Source organism: Hippopotamus amphibius, chromosome 10 (genome assembly GCF_030028045.1).
Source record: "Hippopotamus amphibius kiboko isolate mHipAmp2 chromosome 10, mHipAmp2.hap2, whole genome shotgun sequence".
In the NCBI taxonomy this organism is placed as follows: domain Eukaryota; kingdom Metazoa; phylum Chordata; class Mammalia; order Artiodactyla; family Hippopotamidae; genus Hippopotamus; species Hippopotamus amphibius.
In genome coordinates, this window is record NC_080195.1 from 114785236 (window position 1) to 114805060 (window position 19825).

At 51.0% G+C, this 19825-nt stretch overlaps 1 protein-coding gene across 7 annotated transcripts in view; it reads left to right on the forward strand.

Annotated features, from left to right (window-relative positions):
• Window positions 1-670: 670 nt before the first annotated feature.
• Window positions 671-19825, forward strand: part of PKNOX1 (PBX/knotted 1 homeobox 1) — a 49183-nt gene continuing 30028 nt past the window's right edge. The window contains exons 1-4 of one of the 7 annotated variants that reach the window (XM_057696818.1): window positions 1331-1405; window positions 4265-4335; window positions 18379-18447; window positions 19402-19504. In XM_057696818.1, the coding sequence (XP_057552801.1) occupies window positions 4325-4335; window positions 18379-18447; window positions 19402-19504 (183 nt within the window). In that variant the 5' untranslated portion in view covers window positions 1331-1405; window positions 4265-4324. Of the gene's footprint in view, window positions 792-1258; window positions 1406-4264; window positions 4336-5985; window positions 11268-18378; window positions 18448-19401; window positions 19505-19825 lie in introns of those variants that run through there. The other 6 variants (XM_057696820.1, XM_057696822.1, XM_057696817.1 and 3 more) reach the window with 6 other exon arrangements.

Sequence of the window (19825 nt, forward strand, 5' to 3'; positions counted from 1 at the left end):
ACCTCGCCTGCGGACGGGGCCTGCAGGGGTCACCGCGGTACCGGGCCCGGCGCGGGGCGGAGCGCGGGACGGAGGCGAGCCCGCGGCGCTGGCTGGGGCCTGGGCCGCGCCCAGGGCGCCCGGGTCAGGCGGGGGACGGGGGGGCCTGCCTCGGGCTTGTGCACAAAGGGGCCGCCGCGCAGGGCAGGGGACTGGGCGTCGGGCGCCCGCGCGGCCCGGCCTCCGAGGGCAGCCCGGGGCCGGCCCCGCGGTGGGGCGTGCCGGCGTGCGGAGAGGGCCCGGAGGCTCCTCCTGCGGGTGGTACGGCCCGCCCTCCCCACCGGGCCGCCGCGGATGGTTTCGCCCACCCGATCCCGCACCGCACACCTCCCCTGGCCGCGGAGGGGCGCGCGGAGGGGGCGTGGCGCGCGGGGGCCACGCCCCCAGCTGCACAGCAGGGAGGCGGATCTCGCGGCCAGTGGGGCGGGCCTCTCCTCGCGCCGAGGCGCGGCGGCCGGGGGCGGGGCCGGCCGCCGCCCGCCCCCGACTCCCGCCCGCCCCGCCCCCGGCTCCCGCCCCGCCCCCGGCGCGCAGGCCCCGCCCCCGGCCGCCGCGGCGCAGGCCCCGCCCCCGGCGCGCAGGCCCCGCCCCCGCGGTGAAGCCCGCTGCGGCGCGCGTCGGCGTCGCCCTCCTCCCATTGAGCGAGGCTGTGTCGCGTGGCCCGGCGTCGGCGTGACGGTTGGACGCGGGCGCGGCCCTGCGGGTCCCGATTGCTGCAGCCGCTTGTCAGTGTGATGAAGATTGGCACCCAGGTAAGCTGTCACTCAAGCGCTCCGCCGCCGCCGCCGCTCCGCCGCCGCGTCCCTATCAATCACGCCGGCCCGCAGGCGCCGCGCCCGCCGCCCCGCCGCCCGGGAGGGCCGCGCCGGACCCGCCGCCCGGGAGGGGCCGGGGGCGCGGGTGGGGGAGGGGAGCGCGGGGAGGGGAGGGGCGCGGTCCGCGGCCGGCGCGGGGGCGCGCCCCGCGGGTGTCTCGGCTCGGGCTGAGGGACGCGGAAATTTCTGGAAGGCGCCGCCGCCGCCGCCGCGCGGGGCCCGCGGCGAGGCGCGCGCTCCCAACCGTCCCTCTCGGAGCGCGGCGCGCGCCCCTGCTCGGGCGGGGCGGGGGGCGCGGGGGCGCGCGGGGGGGGCCGCGGGGGCGCGCGGGGCGGGGCTCAGGGCCGCGGGGGCGGGGGCGGGGCCGGCGGGGCGGGGGCGGGGCCGGGGACCAGGGGCGTGCGGGGCGCGGCCGGCCGCCGGCCGGGGCCCAGGCTCCTCTAGACAGAGATGGCGAGTCGCTTGAGAAGAGGCGGGGAGAGCGGAGTCTGCTTCATTTCGTGGCCGTTGAAATGCCGTTTTGTTAGCGGGTCCCAGACTCGGGCCGCCAGGTTCTCCTTTGCGGCGTTTGCCTGCTAGGATGTGTCTGCTGCGCGCTGCCGGGGTCGGAGCCCCGGGGTGGGGGGGGTGGGGAGAGAAGGCAGATCCTTCGGGGGGGAGGGGTACCTGGGCATACGCGGGTGGGCATGTGCAGGCCGGATCGCAGACCTGCGGCCGTCCGGGGTAGAGGTGCCGCTCATGAGGGGCTGGAAGCTCCGGCAAGGGAGTGTTTCCCACTCCACGGTGAATGAAACCCCCAGCTTTCGCTGGGTGTACGTGTATGGGTTTTTCTGACCTCTTGGAAGAGAATTTATGTGTTTATATAATACCTCGTATTTTATATAACGTATTCTAAATATTGTATGGGAGAATCGGAGCGAAACGTGAAAGTCCTGCCAGTGCAGTTATTGGTGATGCTCTCAGATCTAGTTGCACGTGGGTTTGGACGGTGGACCACTGACTCAGATCTGTCTTTCATCGTGTTCCTTTACCGGGTGTGGAGAGGGGTGTGTGGGTCATGGACGGTACTTGGTTGAATCAGCGGTGCACGGCTGTGTGACATTAACTGACACAGTGCTTTCTGAGGGCAGCAGTGGAAGGACCCTTCCTATGCCAGATTTACAAGTGGGAACTAGAATGGATGAAATATGGTAGCTGAAATATGACTCGAAAGATTAACAGTCTGTGCCCATGATTTAAGTGCCAACAGTAAGGGAACTGGATGTAAACACGTGTTCTCTAGTGTAGCTACATTTAGGTTTCTGTATCAGTGTTGTAACTTTAGGAAAGTACTATTTAGGATTAGTGAAAGGTAATATTCTAGTTACAGCTTTCGCTTTTGTTGCAAACGAATTGAAACTGTTTAGAAGAAAACTTTGAAACTGCTAGAGTGTTGCCAATCCTGGGCCTCAGGGCCTGTGCTCTCCTGGCCTCCAGGCTCCTCCTCCTAAAAGTGCTTTAGAGGAAATAAAATAGGATCAAGAAGAGAACGTATTATACTGAAATATAGTTATCAAAGTATTGAACCAAACCGGTGATAAATGTCCTTTCATGCTTTTTATTAGCTTACTTACTAACAGATCAAGCACCAGCTCTAGTAATTTATTTTTGAGTGTTGATGAGTGTAACGGACAGTTTGAGATTTTTGTACAATGCTAATGCTTTGTGAAAATATCTGTGGTTTCCGTTGGTGAAGAAGTCACAGGTACTATTCAGGACTGCGTGTCTACCTGCGAAATTGAATGAGTGCTAAATTTCAGCCAGATCTTACTGCAGATGAAGATGTGATTCGTTTTCTCATTCAGGTTCACAGAGACCAAGTTACAAGCCTTTGCATTGGAAGGCTGTTTACGCTCAGCCCATCCTTAGTAGGGATGTATGTGCCCCCTTTTTCCTTCCTCAAATGCTTGTCCTGATGGCAAAGGGGATGAGGAAGTAAAGACAGTGCAACTAAGGGAACCCAAAGCTTAGCAGTCGGGGGTCATTGTGGGGCGAGGCCATGTGGGGTTGCTGTCTGACCCCAGTCGTGACGACTCACAGCTGTGATGGGTTATGATTCTATCTTGTACAAGCTGTTTAGCAAGATGTGGAAAGTGGAATGTAGTGTTGAAAAGGTTCAGTTTGGAAATTGTTAGAATCAACATTCGAGGGCTGGGAGGCGTGGTCGTTTGGTTGGAAAGGCCTGGCTGCAAAGGCTGTCAAATGAGGCCCCTCTAGCCGTGTTGCCTGCCCTCCAGTGAGTAGACAGAGTGCCTTGCTGCTGGGCACCCTCGGCCAGCAGCCACCCCTGGTGTTGCTATGTCAGCCCCACTGGTCTAGTCACTGTTTCTGGGAGGTTCGCTGACAGAGGGCCAGGTGCTGGCCCAGCTAATGTGCCGTCTGGCAAGGTGGCTTCAGACTCCCCGTGTGGAAGCACTGTGACTCTGAACACGCATCTGGGGGACCTGGGGAGGGGACAGAGCAGCTGCTTCGTTCCGTCTAGGATTCCTTGGGGAAAAGGTCTTGCAGCTTTTTCAGAATCTTGAAAAGTACTGATCAGTCAGGTTGCAGGACTGGGGGCCTTTGAGTTGGGTGAACCTTTCAGATCCCCTTTGTCTTGAGTCTTCCCTTTGGTGCTGGGATGTGCTCGCCCTGACGGGTCCAGCAGCAGCCTTGCCGGCCCTCCCCTGAGGGTGAGCTGCTCAGTGTGGGGTGATGTGCTCCATCTGGGGGATTATTTCTGCTCAGGGCGACCCCATCACCCAAAAGGTGTGTGTCTTTTGGTGCAGCCTCTGGCCTAGCAGAGCCTCATAGGGGAGAGGCCGCAGGGCACGTGGTGGAAAATGCTGCCTCTGTCGTTTGCATCTGTGACGAATGGACACCTGGCTGCTGTGGTCGGGCCCCAGGATGGTAGGGAGCAGGCTGACTTCAAGTCCAGGGGTTTAGGCTCACACAGGAATAAAGAAAAAAGGACTCTAACAGGGTCCAGGGACCAAGGTAGTGCTGGGCCTCAGGGCGGATGGAACTGCAGCTTGGGCCCTGGCGGGATCTGGCTGCCGCCCTGGTCTTCACCTTCCCCGTTCACTGGCGCTCTTGACCTGCTTGCTGCTTCTGCACACGCTCGTCTGTGTGTTCTGCGCTCCCCAGCTCTGACCACCGCATCCTCTTCCTGTTTCCCGGCGCTCACCCCGGAGACGGGGTGACAGCTCTCTTGCCCTCCACCCTGTCCCGCAGGTGCTGACCTGGGTGCCAGGGCTCTTGGTCCCCGAGCTCTCCCCGGGGAGGGGTGGGCTCCTATCAGCAGGGTCCACAGCGGGGCGGGTCGCTCCGAAGGGACTGTGGATGGTACGATCGTGATTGCAGTTTCCTGATCAGTCTGCTCAAACTTGCAGAAATACTGCCTTCGTGAGCACTTGACAAGTCCTCAACACAGGTCATCTATTGTCTGGGACATGTTATCAAGGTCTGTATTTTTTTTTTTTTTTTTCATTAAAAAAATCAGGAACTTAACTTTGCAATGGTCTAAATTTACTTACGTCCTTACGCATAGTTTTTTGTTTTTTTGTTTTTTAATAAATACTTACTTCAGCACAATTTATTGCAGCATAAGTGAAAAACCCCTGTGATCCTCTAGGGCAGGGTTTTGAAACTGGGGCCCCGTTGACATTTGGGGCTGGGTACTTCATGTCCTGTGCATTGTAGGGTCTTAGCAGATGCCAGTGGGACCCCCACTCCCAGTCATGACGACCAAAAATGTCTTCAGATAGTGCCAGATATTCCCTGGGGGACAGAACTCCCCCCTGGCTGAGAAGTACTGACCTAGAACAGCATTTCCGCAGATGCCTCCTGTGGAGCCCGAATTTGGTGGGATAGGCATACAATTTTGCATCTTCATCAGTTCAGCTATCTTGACTTGTATTTTTAGTCAGCATTGTTACGTATGTTTTCATGTATTTACGTGATCGATACATTTCTCATTTTGAACATTTGTCTCCCCTCTCGCTGCACAGTTTTGTGAGTCTGGATTTGCGTATGTGTATTGTTTTAAGGCCGTGCCTGAGGCAGGGAGCCTCTCGACCATTTAGGGCTTGTTGTTTCTGTGTTTGTCTGGTCATCCTCTGGCCCTGGGCACAGGTGATGCCCTGGGGAGAGAGCCTGTCCCAGGGAGGAGCCCTTGCCCTGAGGGGTCGGGTTCCTGTTTTCCCTACAACAGGTTCGTTGACCTTTAATAGCAAGTCTATCGTGAAAGTTTTGAATGTCAGTTTTTAATGATGCCTGTGATAGTCATCGTCTTAAAAACAAAGCTGTGGTGTGAATTGAAGTTCTCCCAGCTGTGACAGGCCCTTCAGCTCAGAATTTACTGAAGTGGCTTCTGAAACCATTAAACACCTTTGTTGCTAGAGTTTTGCTGTCTCTCTCGTGGACATCTGTGGGCCTTTGGCTTGGAAATACTTTTTGGGAGAGATTTTAACAGGATTTAACATCTGTGATTTTATTTGAATGTTAAACTTCAAGTGGTACCTCCCAAAACCTTGCTTGAAAAATAAAGGGGTGTCTTGACAGACGTCTTCCTCAGAAGGAGTTCCTGACTGCACCCCTGCCTGGGGTGGGATGTGAAGCCAGGAGAGAAGAGCTGCGGCCAGCCCAGCCCTCCTGCGCACCTCCTGAGCGGGAGTGGGCTGCTGTGGTGAGGACTGCTGGTGTCCTGCAGGGTGTCCTGGAAAAGGTGTCTTTTTCTGAATATAGGACTTTGTCAGTTTTCTTGGGTCCTTGATAGCTTCCTTAGCTTTATTAATACACAGGTTTGGTTTAGGAAAGGATCACCAGTTAAATGTTTGGGGAAAGATTAATACCCCCCCCCAATCTAGAGATACAGTTTGTATTGTCTCCCCACCTTTATCTGGCTGCACAACCTGCTCTCACAGCCACTAAACCTGAAATCACCCCAGAATCTCTTGCGTTTCCCTCTGTGAGTGGAATTGATCTCTTAGTTACAGCAGCTTCTGAGAGCAGCTGGGGAGACGCCCTGCTGGGACGCTGAAGCCTGAGCCGGTGGGCGTGGCAGGTGGGGGTTGGGGGTTGGGGGGTGGGGAGGGAGCTGCCCAGACGCCACTGGCGAGTGTGGATTAAATGAAAAATGCAGGCGACTTGACATCACCAGAACTGAGTCAGAGAGCGCATGGTAGCTGGGGTTATATTTTTCAAGTATAACATGTCTCTTGGGACAGCTAAACTTTAGGCTGGGGGTTGGCAAACGACAGGCCTATGGGCCACGTCCCACAGCGGCCTGTTTTTGTACAGCCTTAGAGCCATACGTGGTGCATTTAGAGGAAAAAGAAGAAGATGTGATAGAGATAGTATGCGGCCTGCAAAGCCACGGACATTTACTAGCTGGCCCTTTACAGGAAGCGTGCAGACCCCACTCAGCTCTCAACTGGAACACGGTCTGGATCTAAGTGGGGTCAGATAACATGTCTGTTGGGGAGATATGAATAATAAAAGGGAAAAGGGAGGATATTTTCCCTATTCAGACTCTTAGCGTGTGGTGACCGTGTGCTGTCCGTAGTGCCATCTGTGTAAAAACAGAGCCTGTGTGAATGGCTCTTAACTCACCATTAAAGTCATAAAGGATCCGCGTGAGTAAATGCTGGAAGTGCAAATCCAGAAACCTCTGCTCTAGCGACTAGTTCCTGTCGCCTCCTTGCTCTTTAGTCTTTCTCTGTTGCTGGCATCTGAGCGCTAGGAGTCCCTGCCTTCCTGATTGAGTCAGTGTGTAGTGTCCAGTTCTTTATTACGGGTGCCCCCACCTTGCCCAGAAGCCCCTGTTCTGAGACCCAGATGCCAGTGGGACAGCAAGGAGGGTTCCGGGGGTGGGCTGGAGGGCAGACTGGCCACTGCTCCGTGCCCAGAACCACCCAGGCCGGGGAAGGGCCAGGGCCCCAGTAGGGCTTCTTGTTCTTTCTAGAATCCCCGCCATCCTGGTCTTTTTTTTTTTTCTGTCTTCATATCTCTTTTGACGATTCTTATGTAAAAGGGATGAAAACAGGAGATGGAGTAATCCTCAACTCTTTTTGAGAACTTTTCTGAGATTTGTTTTCTTGTGGACCTCTTGAGTTGACCACATAATGTTTGTTTGTTTGTTTTATTTTTTTGGCCTCACTGCTTGGCATGTGGGATCTTAGTTCCCAGACCAGAGACGGAAACCCGTGCACCCTGCAGTGAAGCACAGAGTCCTAACCACTGGACCGCCAGGGAAGTCCCTGGATGACATTTAGTTAACTTGCCTGAGGATGTACTTTACCTATTGTTTATTTAGATGTTTATTTCTCAGTTTTGATTTTAATGGCAAAGTATATCCTAAGACTATAACCTGTAACTGTTTTAAACTTTAAAAATCTCTCCATCTTTGTTATTTTTCCTGTTTTTTAAAAAAATTATTCTATGTGAATTATGTTCCAAGTGGAGAATTCAGTTGTTGAATTTTTTTTGTGTGGAGTGGAATACATATTATGGAATATTCGCAGTATTTCTGCCATCAAAGCTTAAAGGAATGCTTTTCTAATGTAATTTTCTCATATAATAAATAATATTGAGGAGGTGGGATGAATCAGGAGATTGGGATTGGCATGTATACACTGATATGTATAAAATAGGTAACTGGTGAGGACCTGCTGTATAGCACAGGGAACTCCACTGTGCAGTAGAAACTAACACAATGTTGTAAAACAACTATGCCCAAATGAAGAAAAAATAATAAAGCCCACTAGCTAACAGGAAAAAAAATGTATGCAATGGGATCTCAGTGTTGACAAGCAGAAAAAAAAATATTGAAATTGATGATTATAGTGCAGACAGAACATTTAAATATTTTCTCTTTTTAGCTACATTTTTGATAGAGTCTCATTAAAATAATCTGAACTCTTGTCTAGACCAGTCAAAATCATCCAGTGGTCAAAACCAGTTACTGTAGACGCTTTGCTGAGTTTGACGTGGTCCCCATTAGGAGGAGGCATCCTTGTTAGCTCTGCGTGGATGAACACGTAGAATATCAAGTACACGTGTGTTTGGGATGGTATGAGGGTATGTGGCATTCATTGGGAATGAAGCATTCCAGCCAGGCAAACCCCCCAGATAATAGGTTTAACCTTTGAATGCCCTGAGATTCATTTTAAAGGTTTAACAGAGTGTCCTGAGAAGGGTCCCAGATGTGTATCGCCTCCCAGACTGTTGTGTCCTCACTGCCAGTGCTGAGTCCCTGCTGCTACAGAACACAGGTTCAGATGTGGGACGATAGCACGGGTTGACGGTTCATCGGTGGAACGAGGGTTATTCTAGAAGCAGGTGGGGATGTAGGCATTCATGCCGACTTGAGGTGGTGTGAGGGTAACCAGTGGAAGACTGAAGGTGGAACAGGTTGCTCCCAAGTACCTGAGGGGAAAGGAGAGCAAAGAAGAGTTTCATCATTTCAACAAAAGGGAGTTCAGGAGAAAGAAAGGAACAAGGACACTTGCTCGGTGTGTAAAAAACAGACAGTGTAAGATAGCATGAACAAGCTCAGAGATACCAGTAACCACAATGAATGTAAAAGGGTTAACTCTCCCAGGTGATAAAAACACCAGATTTAGTAGAAGAATGAAGTCTAGCTAAGCGCTGTATGTAAGTGGCACATCTAAAACGAACACAGATGGTGGGAAACAGGGGATAGAAAATATCAGTCCTACAAAAATGTAGGTTTAGCAATACTAGGATCAGACAACCACACTCAAGGTGAAGAGCGTAAGAGGAGTGCTTCTTACTGTCATAAAGGAATTTATGAGTAAAATGTAGAAAAACACGAAAGTTGATTAGAGTAGAAGCTGACGATTGTACACTGAGGGGCCCCTCAGCAAGCTGCAGACCACGGAGCCCAGAGAGAGCAGAGGGGGTGGAGGGCCTCTCAGCCTGGCCCCCCGGTGTGGGGCTGCCCTGTGCACTTCAAGAATGTCAGTAGCATCCCTGGCCTCTACCCACTGTGAGGACCAGAAAGGTTTCTGGATGTTGCCAGATGTCCCTTCGGGGCCAGAATCAGCTCTGGTTGAGAACCGTGATATAAAGGATTTAAATACTAGAGCTGATGGATGATGTGGACAGAAATTCATGCCCAACAAACAGAAAGTATACATTCTCAATTATGTGGAACACTGAACAAAAACCAGCCACGTGTTAGGCCACAAAGAAAAATCCCAAGTTTCAGAAAGTTAATTCTGTAGGCCAGATTCTCAGACCACAGTGCAACCTAGTCAGAACCTAAGATTGAAAGGATAGCTAAAAATATCCACCCAGAAACTTTAAAACCCCCTTCTTTTTATCTCTTGGGTTAAAGAGAAGATCGCTAACTATTTCAGACTCTCTATAAATAAGTGACAGAGGGCTACATGCCACAGCCCGTGGGATGAGGCAGAAATAGGTCTCTGGGGAAAGAACGTGCGTAGCCTTAAATGCATCTAATAGAGAACAAGAAAAATAAAGGAATTCAGCTTTCAACTCAAGAAACTAGGAAAAATAAAATTAAGGCAAACCTACTTTTGCTTTTTGCAAATCTGATGAAGAAGAAATGAGAACACAATATTTAAAAAGGGGTGTGATTACAGATATAAAAATTTTACAAGTAAGAACATCCGTGTACAATTTGATGGCAGTAAATTTGAAGAGCTGTGGATCGTTAATGAAGCCATAAATGATCAGGATTGACCCTGGAGGTAGAAAACTCATGCAGACTAGCAACTTTAGATGAAATGGAGAAGGTAGTCAAGATTTATCTTTTTAAAAAGGCACTGGGGTGAGTTAGATCAAACTTTCATGGAGCAGATAATTCATTCCTGTGTTAAATGTAGCAACCATTCACTAACAAAATTATTGTGCACCTGCTGTGTACCAGACATTGTGATGGTGGCGGAGAACATAACGTGAACGAGAGCAGATACGGCTCCTTCCTGCCAGGAAGCAGTAGAGGCACAAGTCAATCAAAGGCCCACCTGAGTAAATGCAGGATTACAGCTGCAGGAAGGACTGTCAAAGGCAGGCACGTTTTGCTCTGAGATGTGGGCCAGAGGTCAGGGGTAGCTCTTCTAAGATGGGGTGACTGATGTGAACAGTGCAGGGGAACAGGAGTGGGCCAGGGGATGAGAAATAGGATGACCGGTCCAGGCAGAGGTGGGGACTGTGCTCAGAGGCTTGTGCAGGGTGGGGAGAGCACAGGGCTCTGAAGAACCCGTAAGGGCCGGCCTGGTGTGATGGCCTGGTGTGACTGCGGTGCAGGGAAGGGGGAGGGGAGGGCAGCAAGGAGAAGAGCAAGGACCCAGTCCTGCTGAGCAGCCATGCTGCGGAGAGGCTGATCTGTGTCCTGGAGGCAGGAGGGATCCCCTGGAGGGTGTTAAGTGGGTGTGTCCTGATCAGATTTGGGTTTCAAGAAGATCCCTTTAAAGCCTCGGAAACATGCCCTTGTCCACAGAGAGACTGAGTCTGCACCTGTAGTGTTCACTCTGCAGCTGTAAACAGGAGTGAAGGTGACCGCTGACCTGCTGTGAAGCATCTTTAGGATGTGGTAAGTGAGAAAAGGAAGGCTCAGAGCTGAGTAGAGCATGTACTTTTATCCGAGAGAGGTGTGTAAATATTTGCTTATGATAAAAAAGCTTAAACCCCAGGCTAGTTAGAATGGTGTTCCTTATTGGAAAGGGAAGGGATTATAGATTAGGGAGGGAGAGTTATAGATTAGGTTTCTGAACATATCGTCTATAGTAAAATCAAATCAAAAGGAGAGGAGGAGTACTACCTAAAAATTAAAGCAAAATAAATCAAAAGAGCTTAGCTAGGAATTGAGTTGATGGTTTTACTACACAGAGAATTATTTCAAGTGACTTCAAAACAAATTGGGTTGTACATCTATCCTAGAGAGAGAAATCCTAAAGACAAAGGAACTACAAAGAAATCTTAATTTTTAGTGCTTGTATTGTTAGTAATAATATATTATTTTGAAATTATATGTGTATATATGTAAAATATGATGTCATTATGTTATTGTCATTAGGAAATTATTTTCAGGGTAAGGAAGAAGATATACAAATATTAGTTTGAAGTAGTTAGGTAAATACCCTGTAATCCCAAATTTGAATTGGACGTATCAGTGTTAATTTGTTTTAAAAAAAATTTTTATAAGAAAATATTTCCTATATTTGTCTGTTGGGAAGGCCTAGAAAGTGTGACCAGCCAGTAGTGGTGAGCACACAGCGCCTGGAGTGTGGTCTCTATGTGTCATTTCGCGTTGCAGTCGAAGCCCTTGGATGAATGGCAAAGTCTGGATTTGACACAGAAAATAAACAAGATGAGCCTGGAGTATCTCATTTTACCTGAAAGCAAGTAAGCTATCAAATATTACTAGAATGTGTTAAAAGCTGTAGGAGGGGACTTCCCTGGTGGTGTGGTGGTTAAGAATGCAGGGGACATGGGTTCAAGCCCTGGTCCGGGAAGATCCCACCTACCTCAGACCAACTAAGCCCATGAGCCACAACTGCTGAGCCCACACGCTGCAACTACTGAAGCCTGTGTGCCTAGAGCCCGTGCTCCACAATAAGAGAAGCTACTGCAATGAGGAGACCGTGCACCGCAACGAAAAGGAGCCCCCGCTCCCTGCAACTAGAGAAAGCCTGCACGCAGCAACGAAGACCCAACGCAGCCAAAAAAGTAAATTAATTAAAATTAAAAAAGCTGTAGGAGGTAACTGAAGGGGCTTGCATTGGAAAAAGATGGGATAATTTGGAACATCAGAAAATATATGCATATATAAAGAAGCTGGGCTTAGTTTTCAAACATTGAAACCCACGAGATCATAGTGTACTGGAACAGCCTCGCTGGTCACTATTCGGGAATGCTGGGGAACTAGCATGTTACCCTGAAAATTGGCAACCAGAGGGAAGAAAGCAAGGAATCCCATCCCTGGGGCTGCAGTGTGGAGAGTGGACTTGAGGGTGGGGTGATGTTGGAAAGAGTGGCCATGGGAGAAAGGTCCGGAGGTATTACTGGGAGTTCAGGAAATGGAGATGTAATGGTGATTGTTTCTGTAAACTTAGTTGTTGAATCAAAGCTAGATGACTCTTCTCCAAAGTGAAATTCTGTTAGATGAACTTTATGGTTGCAGTCGGGGGCTTTGTGGCCCAGTGTTTTAACTCTTATGTGCTCAGGGGTAGTATCAAGTGTTGTTCGTGTGCTGTCAGCATACGCTGGCTGCATTGGGTGTTTCTTCTATGTGTTGATCAGGCAGGAAAGAGTTCCTTTCCTTTCAGTAATTGCTGTGATGTTTTGGAGATGTCTGACTTGCAAGCCTTGACTGTTAGTGGGGCATGCCACTTGCACGCTTAGCACCAGGCATCATTTTCTTTAGACTCATTAATGTTCACAGAGCAGAGTTACACACGTGCAGCGTTGAACGTACACGACTCGTCAGTCGTGGTGTGCACGGTGGATCACCTTCTTCATCCATTCTCCTCGTGCTTCCGTCTTGAATGACACTATAACTCATGGATTGAATTGCTGTAGTTAACATTTGTAGGCATCAAAGTTGTCGGATTGTCAAATACTCACCTGATTTCCTGGTGAGATCTACAGTTGTCTTAGAAATGGTCGCCCTGAAACAGACGGCTGGTTATGTCTCCAGCAGAATTGGGTTTATTCCGGATCAGCCGTGAGGAGCCCATGCAAGTCCTGTGCGGCCAGGAGAGGAGAGCTCTTTTAAAGAGGGGAAGGGGAGGTTGGGAGGGCTCGCTTCAACAGGGTCCACTGGAGGAATGGGCTCTTCACTGCTGGGCTGGGACAGCGTCTCCTCTGCTGAGGACTTGCCGGGCCGGAGGAGGCGTATGTCGCTTCCTGTCTGGTGTCCCTGCCATTGGGGCCTGAGAACACCCCCTGCTGGCCTCCCGACTCTGTTTAATTGAGGTTTCTGTTTATTAACTTTTACAAAACAGAGTTCTGTTGTGTTCTCAGAAACAACATGTAGAGGGAATGGCAGGGCTTGGGAGCCAGACATATGAACCTCTCAGAGGCTTTTAACTTCCTTGTACCTGTTTCCTCATGTGCAGTAGGAGGACGGGGCTACAGAGATGGGCGAGTGTTCTGGTCCCTCCTGGTGTGGGCACAGGATGACCACTTCATTCTGCTCATGGGCCTGGGAGCCAGGAATTTGGGAAGAGTGCAGTGGAAATGGCCTGTCTCTGCCCCACAAGGCTGGAGTCCTCAGCTAGGAGGAGGCCAGGGTTGGGGGTGGCTCCGGGGCTGAGGGCTGGAGTCTTTTGGAGAGATTTTCTCAAATCTAGAAGTTGTTGCTGGCTGTCAGCTGGGATGTGGGCGGGGCTGTTGACCAGAGTACCTCTGAGTGGACTCTCCCTGTGTCCTGGGCTTCCTCACCCTGAGTGGTGTGGGGGTGGGGGACGGGAAGAGTCTGGTTTGTCTGACTTCTTACGTGAAGGGGCGGGCTGGGCTCAGAGCTCCAGCGAACACGGCAGAAGCTGCTGCAGACCTGGAGTCACACGGCATCACCTTGGATGCCCTCTCGTGGTTCCCAGTGAATCACTAGGGTCAGGCCAGGTTTAAGAGGAGGGGACAAAGACTCCCATCTTGGGAGGAGTATCAGAGTTTGGGGATATGTTCTAAGAGTGCCTCATTTAGGTCTGGACATATATAGATCCTGGGAAGATGTTTCCTCCCTCCTTTTCCTTCCTGCCCTCACTAACGCGCGTTGTGATGCTCACAGTACAACGTGAAGATGGTCCCTCTTGGGAGAAGTCCTCAGTGCATCTCTGTGTTCGCGTGGGCCGCGTAAACAGGACTGTGACGTGGAGCTCAGATCTTGTGGGAGCTTCTGCTTTGCCAGCCCCGGTCACCTGGAGTGCGCGTGCCCGGGGCTGACCAGGAGCCTGCGGTGGAGCACATGCAGTGCGTGTGGGGAGCGGCGCCAGAACCCCGGGTGCACCGGCACGTTGCAGGAATCGACTGAGTTCAGAGAGATGTTTGTAAAAGCATCAAAATTCCAAAGCTTTTTGCATCTTTGGTACTTTTCCTTCCAGCCCTGACAAGTCCGATATCTTATTTCTGCTGTTTCATTGGCCTGTTTACCCACTTTTTTGTGCCATTACCCACTTCTTTGTTGTTACTGTGGCCTTGTAGGATATTTTGAAATGTTTTGAGTTCCTCAGAAACAACGGGAATCTTGATGGGGACTGCATCTGCGTGATTCATAGATCATGACACGTACCAAGAAAAACCAGTAGACGCTCCATAAACCATTGGAAATGCTGGTGGGTGCGAGGGCAGACTGGGGGCATTTCTTCCCCAGCAGCCCACCAGAAAGTATAATGACAATGAGATGCTTTTGACAGTAGCAAGAAAAACCAGAATGTTTGGGGATCAGTTAACCAGGAGTACAGAAGACCTCCACAGAGAAGACCATCAAAAGTAATAAAGGATGTAGGAGAGGGCCCCACGCTCTTGGTACTAGAGAGAGGCCCCTTCTCCCCAAGTTAATCCCCAGATACTTTTTCAACGTTGTTAGAAGTCGTTTCTTGACAGCAGGGACCGTGTGTGGTTTGCAGCTCCGTCCCCAGTGTTTAGAACAGAGCTTGGCCCAGAGAAGACTTTCAGTAAACGTTTGTGGGCTGCGTGAAAGCCACAGGTACGTGCACGGCAGGTTGCCTGCCCTGCCCTTCCACCCGACGGTACCCGTGACCCTTTCTCCTTGGACGTAACCTTCATGTGCGTGATTGATGGTCGGGGCTGTAATGGATTTCACCAACCCCTATGGATGACGTGTAGGTTCTGTTTCCATTTATTATTAATGTGGGTAAAAAACATCACTTGCACCTGGCTTTTGCCGTGAGTTTTTAATGCCTTTGAAATGAGGCTTTTGATCACAGAGGAGATTATTTGAGCATATTTTAAAACCAACATTTATTAAGACAACAAAGCTACAAGCCTGTTTTTTTCTCTATGCTTTTATGTGGAATTCACAAGTTTTATCATTCTCTTTGTAAATTTAGTAAATTTTGATCTTTCATCCATAAGGCAGCCTTTGATCAACTCGAGATGATCAGACGACGTGTACCGTTTGTAGTGATCCGTCTCACATACGACTTAAGTCTCCTTATGCATTTTGAACCCTAGTTTTCAGTTTAATGGATAGTTTTTATTTCAAGCACCTTAAATATCTGACCAAATAAATAAAACCTCCTCAAGTAGATCTAGTAATTTAAAATTACGCATGCAGTACATCTCAGATTCTCAAACTTTCCAAACCTTCTACCAGGCAGGAGCTTGGTTTTGTTCACTGCTGTACCCTCAGGACCTAGAATCGTCCCTGGCAGTCAGTAAACTTGCATAGTTGAAGAAACGATTACAATCTTAGTGAGTTTCTCATACCTTTTCACTAAGGAAGAAATGTGTTAAATCAGGGACTCAGTCATACCTTTTAAATTGGAATCAAGGCTAAAATCTAAGCTTCGTTTGCCAAACTTTCTTAAATACTGCAAACAATTTAAATGCCAAATACATAGATTATTCTGAAGCTACACACAAAAATATTAAAGTCTAAATCTCTCACAGGGCTTAGAGACACCACTAAGGCAGTTGGGAAGTCACGTCAGGCGAGTCGGGGTTCTCTCCTGGGGGACCATGTGGGCTGGGATGCAGGGATCTGGGGTGCTGGTGACCCGGGGCCCCCTTCACCAGACTAACCCTCCACTCTGAGCGGAAGGACTTCTCCACCTGGTGGGACTCAGCCAGTCTCTCTACCTCTGGTTCTTCCCTGACTTGTCAGTCCGCCTGGACTAGAATGCTTAGAGATATTAAACCGCCTGCCTGTTAGATTTGGCTCATGTTTCATATTTTTGTCTGCCTTTAAGGTCACAGCACTAACACTGTCCTCTTAGCTGACTTTGAGAAGGTGTAGCTTTTTTTATGGGTGATTGTACAAACGGTCAAATCGCCTTCCAAACGAGATACACAGTTTGTGAGACCCAAGACTCTTTCAGAGCGCCGGGTTTCACTTCATCTTTGCTAGCAAAGTGGTGCACTGTTGTTTAAATTTAATAATTGCTAGCTGAAACGGATGTATTGTTTTAAATTTTGTATTTCTTTACTTACTTTTAGTTTTAATATTTCTGTACACGAAGATTGGAAAATTGGTTTTCATTAGTCTGACTGGAACTCTTGAAAGGGTACCAAAGTGACAATTTCCATAAATGTGTCCTTTTTTAACTGGATGAAACTTATAGAAATAAAGTAGACAAAAAACTATGTCTCACCCTTAAACACCATGTTATTGTAAGTCTGTTGGGTTGGTAATTCTCGGACATGGATTTTAGAGCTTCGCCTGACGCTAAGAAGTGAAGATACTTGGAGGAAAGGGAACCCCCCTACACTGTTGGTGGGAATGTAAGTGATGCAGCCACTATGGAGAACAGTATGGCGGTTCCTCAAAAAACTAAATATAGAGTTGTCATATGATCCAGCAATCCCGCTCCTGGGCATGTATCTGAAGGAAAAGAAAGCACTGATTCTGATGCGTGTAGCAGCGCTGTTTACAGTAGCGGAGACGTGGAAGCAGCCTAGGTGTGCACCAGCAGGAGAAAGCGTGGAGAAGATGTGGTGCCTGTGCCCACACAACGGAATCCTTCTCAACCATTGAAAAGAATGAAGTTTTGCCATTTGCAACAACATGGATGGATTTGGGGGGTATTATGCTTAGTGAAATAGGTCAGACAGAGAAACACAAATACTGTATGTTCCCCTTATTTCTTAATCTAAGAAATAAACTAATGAATATAACAGAAGAGAAGCAGACTCACGGATATAGAGGACAAACTAGTAGTTACCAGTGGGGAGAGGGAAGGGGCAAGTAGGGGTCAGGGATTAAGAGACACAAACTACTAGGCATAAGATAAACAAGATGTGGGGTATATTGTACCGCACAGGGAATAGAGCCAATATTTTTTAATAACTATAAATGGAATGTAATCTTTAAAAAAAGAAATGACACTGTTGTTTGAACATAATAGAAACTTACTCTTCTGTGTAACAGGGGAGAGCAGTAGGGATTAAGTGATTGTTTCTAAAATCTCACGTTAGCCTTGGTTTTTGTATAATGCCTAATAAAATAGTTTTTGATAAACAAAGATGAGCCTGTTGACCATTCATCCTTGGGTTGGATGCTGTAGTTTCCAGTTAGTGGTGGGTCACTCCCTTTAGGTCCCGTGGTCACTCAGGTTCTGTCTTGGGCCTGCCTTGGCCAGGGAGCCGGGAGGGCCTGTAGCTGAGCAGGTTGGCAGAGGCCTTGACCAGGGCAGGCGCTTCCTGCTGGGAGCTGTGTGCCTGCCCGCTTGCAGGTGCCAGGCCGTGTGTGTGCCCCAATGTAGAGGATCCCTTTGCTGCAGCCTGGAACTGCGCCCCTGAAGACTTTGCGGATAGACGGCTCGTCTGCGCGCGGGTGCTGCCGCCGGGCATGGACCACCGGTTCCAGCAGACAGCGCCACCTGCTGGCAGCCTCTTCGGGCTCTCCAGTGTCCTGGGGGAATGCCACCACTTTGGCACTCTCCCATGTTTTTACCCAACAAAATGTTAGTCACGTGAAGTTGCTTTTCTTCCTCCGCTTCCTTGCCTGGTGTTCCACTGTAGAGAGAGCATGTATTTTCAAAGCTTTTGACAAAAAGTTCAAAATTTTCCTGTAGAACAGTTGGTACCAAATTATGTCAGATATTGACATTTTAGCCAGGTTTGGTAGAGAGAAGGACTGCACATCTATATGGTTTTAAATGTTGACTTGTCAATTAGGGGCATTTTGAAAGTCCCGAAAGTTGGCAGAGTGGACGCGTGACCCCCCCACTACCTGGACCAGCAGTGCGTCACCCGCCCTGCAGGGCTGGAAAGTCACCATGGAGAGTCAGCTCCCAGCAGAGCCCGACTTGGCTGTGGCTCTGCCTTCTTGGCCTAGACCTTCCCGGGGCCTCTGCTGTGCATTGGGAACGTGGCCGTCCTGCCGGGAAGCTGCGTGCTGCCAGGTGGACGCCCGTCAGTGAGCAGCGCGGGCTCCTCCCGGCACTGGGCGCAGGACCCGCTGCTCCAGGCATCCTCGACTTGTCATAGCATCACTCAGGCCTGCCTCCAACGCACACAGGTCCATGTGGCCGTCCCCTCAGCGCCTCTCAGAGCCTCTCCTGCCCCTTCTTTTCAGGACACTCCCCTCGAGACCCCACGTGTGATTACATCTGTAAAGACCCTGTGTCTAAGTAAGGCCCCATTTGCAGGGCCGGGGGTTCGCACCTGGGCTGTCTTGGGGCACAGGTTTGGACCTCTGCATGTGCTGGCCGTGCCCCGATGAGGACCAGGCTGGTGCTTGTGGCCCAGAGGCCCTTGTGCAGAGTTCCCTCATGGGTACTGAGACGCGTCTCAAACCTGCACCGTCCTGTCTCTTGCTTTCTCCTCCCAGGCCGCAGAACCTGCTCCCCACGGTCGGCTCCACCACGGGACATGCAGCACTGCTCTGCCAGCTGCTCAGGTGGGAACCGTGGATCCTCCCTGAACCTCCCTGCCCCAGCCCGGGCCACCCCCACGCATGGCCACACGGCCCGCCCTCCTCCGCCCCCCAGGCACACAGCCCACCTGCCCAGCGTTAGAGACGTCGCCCTGAGCCGGAAGCCTCAGCGCCCTCTGCTCAGACCTCTGCGGGGCTTCCCTCCCCCAGGAAGGCCCACGGGCTTCACATGGTCCATGAGCGGTGTGACCTGCTCCCGTGTCCCCCCCCCCCGCTGTCCCTCCGCACATGGCACCGCTGTCCTCCCCCTGTGGGTGGCTTGGGTGGCTCCCCCCCAGCTGCCTCCACTGCCCCCCGCTCCCGCCCCAGTCACTGTGTGTCCCCCACCTGGTGTCCCTCGTCTTGTTTCGCTGTGTGCATGGTGACAGGTGAGTGACAGCGATCGCACCTTTGCATCTCATGCAGAGGTGAGCTGATGCCCGGTGTGGCCTCCCTGCGCCCACCTGTGTCCTTCCTGCCCGAGGTCGGCCTCCCTGGGCTCGGTGTCCGTGCACCTGCCCCGTCACACAGTCATGTGACCCGCCAGCCTCGCACTCTCTGTTGTGTCACCCTGTCCAAGTCCCCCCTCACCATGTGCTGCCTGGCGTCCCTTTAGTTCATGGTCCTGGGGGAGCTCCAGGGCCCAGGACAGTGTCCTGCATGTGTAGACATTACTAGGTGTTTGCTGGGCGGGTGAAGGAATAAACCCAAAAGCCTGAGCACGTGGTGACGCGTGCGGCCCGGGGCAAGCACAGACGCGATGGCTGGGCAGGCGCGGGGACGTTGAGCGGGACTTGGCTTACACCGTAGTGCGGAGGATGGTTTCTACTCGCCGTGTTGTGAGAACATGTATGTAACAAGGCGCACGGTGCTGGGGCATAAGGGGACGAGAAATGCTCTGAGTTACTAACCGCCGCTTCTCTGCTTTTGTCTTCCCAGACACCGTTTGCTTTTGACTCAAGATGATTTGATGTTTTGTAGAGGACTCACCATGATGGCTGCACAGACGCTGAGCATAGACAGCTATCAAGACGGGCAGCAGGTGAGTGCTGGCGTTGTGCTCCAGCACCTAGCGCTGCGGCCCAGCACTGCCTCGTGCGCCCACAGGCCAGTGTCCGTGACGGTGCAGGGTCCGCGTTGAGTGTTTGAGGCATGTGTCACATCTTTGCTGCTCAGAAAGACCGGCGGGAGAGTTGTTCAGGTTATCTCCTAAATGACACCAAAATTGCCAGTAATTCTGACTGCCCTAAATCGTAGTTTCTTGGGAACGTAGTTAGGGTCGTTGCTCTGGGAGGAGAGCTGGCTGTGGTGATACTCACAGACTCCTGTGTGGCCGCTGCTGGTGTGAGCAGTGGCCGAGGGG